Source organism: Eleutherodactylus coqui, chromosome 3 (genome assembly GCF_035609145.1).
Source record: "Eleutherodactylus coqui strain aEleCoq1 chromosome 3, aEleCoq1.hap1, whole genome shotgun sequence".
Classification (NCBI taxonomy): Eukaryota; Metazoa; Chordata; class Amphibia; order Anura; family Eleutherodactylidae; genus Eleutherodactylus; species Eleutherodactylus coqui.
Genome location: NC_089839.1, coordinates 100,633,492 through 100,639,727, shown reverse-complemented (window position 1 = coordinate 100,639,727; position 6,236 = coordinate 100,633,492). Strand labels below are relative to the sequence as shown.

Here is a 6,236-nt window from a genome sequence, read left to right as displayed (position 1 = left end):
GTCCCCATTGCGATACCATTGAATATACACATTGGACGAATATAACTCGGTTTTAGGTGAGAAATGTTGCATTGGCTGAAGAATGTTGTAATTTTACTTGTGACTCTAATGAAATCGGGAAATGCCAACGAATTAAGGCAACAGAAGTAACAGCTACTCTGCAATCGTCCGACTAGTATAATCTTATGTGTATATATATATATATATATTGCAATTAAGGTAATAATTTTATGCACAGCTAAATGTACTGAATGCCGATTTTCTACACCCCTTTAAGTGTCTAATATGACGATGACGATATTGATGTTGATAAATCTAAGATTACTGTATTGTAAACTTGATTGACTTGCAATATTTGATATTATGTCTTCATATCTTGATGGACATAGAGTGCACCATTCCTACCTGGGAACCCGGCACCTATGGGTGACAGAACCAGGAGATAATGGTGGCTCTGATGTCCAAATGGGGGAATGATAGGGGTCAATCAATATTAATCAATAACCTAACATAAGAAAGATAAGGAAACAGTGTAATGAATGTGACATTAGTTATTTGGTTATATAATGTTATGTATTATATGTAAAACATTCCGGAAGTTGCTAGTAGAATTTGGATACAGAATCATATGTAAAAAGGTATATTCAAGCGTTTATTTGAATATTGATTTTAGAATACTAAATGTATGATTAATTAGATTTTATTCAGTTATCTTACTGAATACCAACTTTGTGCTGACTCCCGAGTAGGTGGCCGAACCAGTTTTGTCTATGTGAAAACTAGAAACAATGTCCCCTCTTTTGATGTGCAAATTGCTGATAAACTTTGAAGACTACACTTCTAGTCAAACGAGAAATGTAATTAACAAAAGTAGACAGCCAGTCTTTATTATCACACTGTAACTGTTTCCATGTCTACTTCAAACAGTTTTGTTGATACCTTTTGTTTAGAAAAGCTTGTTGATTTACAGTTGCCAAAAGTACTTTGTAACCAGGCATCAGGTAACATTTGGAAACGCCTTCTTTATAACTTGCATATAAACTAGCAATGTACAACAATAAACAGAATTCATTCTGATTTACTAAGTCTGTGTATAGTGGGTCATTATGGTTCTCAACTATGAGTACTCTATATAATATTTCCTCTTAATTTGGATACAGGCAACATTCGCATTTGGGTCTGCGTTCCAGACCCCCCACACCGAATGAACAATGTTGTGTTCGTTGGGTCTGTGCAGGTGCCAGACAAGGTGTATGAATAGTCCTGTTCTGTGTTGCATGCACTCCCTACTGTGCTGGTGTGAACAACGACATGTTCAGTGTCTGCGTAGGTTTCCAGACACCAGGTGTGAACAGTCCTGTTCTGTAAGATGGCGTGAGCTGCATCCTGTCCTGACCTGGATCGTTTGCCATCCAGGGATAGGTAGGTCCCTAGGCTACAGAGCAGGGCCATCTAAATCGGGATGATCGCCCTGCTTGCAGGCAGGTTTTCACATGGTGGTTGTCTTGCTAGAATATGTTATGTCTACCCGTGAGTTCAGTATGCAGTCCTACCTTTGGTGTTCAGTATGCAATGTGTGTGTGCTTATGGCATTTGTGTGAATGCCGCCCTGCGTCTGTGTTGAGGCTTGGTGTCCTGGTGTGCCCAGCGAACATAACAATATCACAATTGGATGGAACTCGCACAGGAATATCACCTGCGTAAATACTCCCTTACCAGGGGTGTAACTATAGGGGGATGTAGAAGATGTGATTGCACCCGGCCCCAGTAGCCTTAAGGTTCTCTTCTCCATATAGGGAGCCCAGTACTATGGAAAAAAATTCTAGTTGGGGGGCCATGTTTCAGATTTTGCATTGGGTCCAGAAGCTTCAAGTTAAACTTCTGCCTCTTACAGAGGAAAATAGGCTGCAAAGTTCTTTCTCTCTCGTCTCTGTGTTCTGCTGTCTGCAATCTGATGCTGAAAGGTTAACATAAGGTGACCAGACATACAGATTTAGGAGGGACAATACCGCTTTGGGACCCTGTGTCCCACTTTACCCAGGGTCCCAAGCAGGACAGCTATTTGTCCCGCTATTGGGACGTCTGGTCACCATTAAAGTGATTACCAGCTGGGGTGCCATGGCTCCCCGGCTAGTAATCACTCTGTGGCACTGCTGCGGAACACACACACTGATGGCAGTATGTACATCCAGGAACCTCCTCCCTTGATCTCTCATCCTTGGTTCCGCAGGAGGAGAGGAGAAGAGAGGAGGCATCTAGGTGCACACACTTAGAATCATAGAATGGTAGAGTTGGAAGGGACATCCAGGGTCATCAGGTCCAACCCCCTGCTCAGTACAGCAGTGCTGAGAAGAGAAGCAATAGCACTCTGAAGAGAAGAATAAGGTAAGTATATTGGTCTCAAGGCGACTTCTGTGGGGCGTCATTGTTACTACTGGAGCTGATATAGGGGATACTATTAGTAATCGCATCCTCTACATCAGCCCCAGTAGTAATAGTGTTACTATTGAGGCCACTGTTGGGGTCATTATTATTACTAGAGGTGATGTAGGGAACACTATTACTACTGAGGCCACTGTGGGGGTCACTGCTACTGCTGAGGCCACTGTGGGGGGGCACTGCTGCTACTGGGTCAGTTATAGGTAACATTATTACTAATGAGGCCAATATGGGGACATTATTACTACTGGGGCCACTGTGGGGTTATAATTACTACTGAGGCCAATATACGTGACATTATTACTACTGAAGCCATTGTGGGGGTCACTATTACTACTGAGGCAATTATGGGGGTTACTATTACTACTGAAGCCATTATGAGGGTCACTATTATTACAGAGGCCAATATAGGTGACACTATTACTACTGAGGGTGCCTTCACACTTGCGACAAAATTGCGCGATTTTCACACAATGGGAAAGGGAGTGAAAATGCTGAATTATGAAACCAATGGTTTCATTCCCATTTGTAATGTTTTCACTCATGCCATGTGCCGTATGGAAATAAAAAAGAAATTGCAGTATGCCATAGCCTTCTGCGTTTTGCTATGTTTTTTCTCTCTCTATCCATCTAGCCCATGTTTCTGTATGGAGCCTCCTTTTTATCACTTCACAACGCATGAACTTGCAGTTTTCATGCAATGCGTTTTTTACATTAGAAAATCCTATTGACCTTAACACGATAAAATCGTGGGCAGCATTGATGTGGTGTGCGATCGACACTCAAAAATTGCCTGAACAAAGCTGCAATTTTGTCATGATTTTCTCATAACGATATTGTGATCGCCAGTGTAAAGGAGCTCTGAGGGCTCTCTGCATGTGGCAGCATACCTCAAGCTGACTCAAGGTATGTGACGGAAATGCTGCCGAAAGTTTGCAGTGGAAATTTCCATGGCAACTTCTGCACCTCAAAAAAACCTTCTCATCCATTGGCTGGCTCAAAATCCATACCTGAAAATCACCATATAATCTGAATGGTGCCACCAGATTCTGTGGCAATGTATGTTACAATATATAAAGACACAGACAAAGGTAAAGGCAGGGCCGATGGAGTGCAACGCCTTTTTGGAGCTAATCTTGCTCCTTTTTCAAGCACATATCTAGTGCAGATTTTGACTGGAAATCAGTCATGCATCTGCAGCTGATTTCATACTATGCAGCACTCTCCCTCCCCTCCTCTGTAGGCTCCCTGCCATTAGCGCTCCTCGGCTTCCGTTTCCCAGCGGCCTGGTCAGGTGCGCCCCCGTTGGTCAGGTGAGGCTACTACAGGAGATGAGGGGGGAGCGCTCCATAGTATGAAATCAGCTGCAGGTATCGGGCTGTTTTTCAGTAAAAAAAACCCGCATAAATGGTATGGATTTTGGGTGTTTTTTGGATGCAGAAATGCTGTGAAATTTGCTCCCTGTCTTTTCTGAAATGTACTTTTTATAACGACAGAAGTAAAAATCATACATCGTGATAAACCCCATCCCCTGACTGCACCGCCTTTGTCCTGCTTTCACCCTTGTAAAATCTGGTCACCTTAGTTAACATCTTGCATTATCTCAGACTGTAACTGTACATGAGCCAGCGAATAGTCAGGAGAGTGATGCCATAAGGAAGAGATTTTAACTCTGGAAGCCCCAATGTGCACTCCTGAATCCTGTACGTTATATTACCGTCTTTGTAGAAATATTTGCTGGATGCTCCACATGTCGTTGCCACGAATACTGTGTTAGGATCACTCCTCCTTCCAAAAGTCATTAACATTAAAAACACTTATTTCCTCTTCAGTGAGCCATAAAAAGTTAAGAGTTCATTGTCACAAGCTCCACCAGACTCAGCAGATTGTGAAATCTGGGCACAATTCCACCTTTTCTCTGCTTTAAAGCGAAACAGAACATTGCGGGATCTAGTAGTGTGTGAACGTGAGGGGGACGCCATGGCTATTTTCTCATTTTTTAGCCCATTTTTTCTGGCTGTGATTTGTGTTCTAATTGTTATCATTTTGCAAAGTATGAAGAAATCGGAAGCAAAAAAAGAAAAAGTTGAAAAGACAACCAAACTGGAATCCCGTCCATGGGTGGATGAAGATCTGAAAGATGGCACAGAACTTCCAGCAGGGGAGGACGGTAAGGGCTGGCAATGGGGGAACCTGTTAAGTACGCCATGTTACTTTGTATATTACAGGTGCTGTGACCAAGAAATGTTCAGGCAAGCTAGATAAAAAGGATTATAGCAACAAGGCCGGCTTCACACAGAGTAAGCACAATTGCGCACGCATTAGCAGAATGTTTTTGTGCTTTATGTACATATCGATGTACTTCATTGTAGGTTTTCTGCCCACAGGACACGTTCATTCACACGCGTCAAACAAATGCGCAGATTGAAATGGCTAATTAGTTCCAGTTGTATTCTTCTTCCAAAAGTATTACGCAGAGTTTGACGCATCACCTTGCAATCATGCATTTGGTGTGCAAATACGCAGAAAGAGAGAACATGTTTTATCTTTTTTTACACTTCCGAAATGCGCACTCAAAATGTGTGCATGTGAACGAGACCATTGAAATCAACGGATTCTATTCACTACATATTGCATAATACATTTGTGTGAAATAGGTCTAAGGACGGCTCTAGACGGACGTGTATGTGCGTGCAGTGTGCAGAGAATAGAATCCATGGTTTTCAATGGGTTCATTCTCACTGTTCTTTTTTGCGCACATGATAACATGACATGTTATATTTTTGTGCACATTTGCGCACCAAAGGTCCCCATAGAGAGCACAGTATTTGTGCAGGCACGTGTGCAAAAAAACCCCTCCTTCACAGCATAAATACATTGCAATTACACTCATCTGAAGCTGCCCCTAGGAAGGTTGTATGTAAAGGCGGGTCCACCATAGACATTAACATCATGTTTCCTGACCTACCTTGTGCCAGGTGAGGTGGCCTCTACATCTAGGCTGAGATTGAATACACAGATAGCCTTATAAAACTCCCTCCAGTACATGGGCTAGAGAAAAAAATGCAAAACGCAGAAACATCGAACATGCCACGATCTTTCTTTACTCAACATCGCATGAGTGAAAGCATTGCAAATCTGAAGGAAACCATTGAAAAGTATGGGTTTCATAAATCTGCATTTTCACTCCAGTGTGAAAACGGCCGTAAAAAAAGGCAAAAGATGTGGAGAGAACCAACTTAGACAGGTACTATTTGCACATATCAATGTAATGGGCCCAAGAATAAATTTTACTAGTAGACCCTAGGCACTAGAGATGAGCGAGCGTACTCGCTAAACAAACTACTCGAGTGAGTAGTGCCTTATGCGAGTACCTGCTTGCTCGTCTCAAAAGATTCGGGTGCCGGCGGTGGGCGGGGAGAGCGGGGAGGAACGGGGGAGGGGGATCTCTCTCTCACTCCCCCACCCCCGCTCCCCCCTGCCCACTCCCGCAACTCACCGCTCTCCCCCGCCGGCACCCGAATCTTTTGAGATGAACGGGCAGGTATTTGCATAAGGCACTACTCGCTCGAGTAGTTTGCCTTAGCGAGTACGCTCGCTCATCTCTACCAGGCACCCTAGTTGTCACTGACTGTGTCCCCAGAAATAATAAACCGTGCCCCTTGAAATAAATAATAATCTATACTATGCACGCAGAGATAAATTGTAATACACACTGTGCAGCCGTAATAAATTATACATTGTACCCCCTGCTCCTCCCGGTGCCCCCTAAACAGTAACAGCTCCCATCGCAAAGC

At 43.2% G+C, this 6,236-nt stretch overlaps 1 protein-coding gene across 1 annotated transcript in view; it reads left to right on the top strand.

The window, feature by feature from the left end:
* The first annotated feature begins 4,404 nt into the window (after positions 1-4,404).
* Positions 4,405-6,236, top strand: part of IYD (iodotyrosine deiodinase) — a 48,073-nt gene continuing 46,241 nt past the window's right edge. The window contains exon 1 of the mRNA XM_066594550.1: positions 4,405-4,609. Within this exon, the coding sequence (XP_066450647.1) occupies positions 4,420-4,609 (190 nt within the window). The 5' untranslated portion in view covers positions 4,405-4,419. The remainder of the gene's footprint in view (positions 4,610-6,236) is intronic.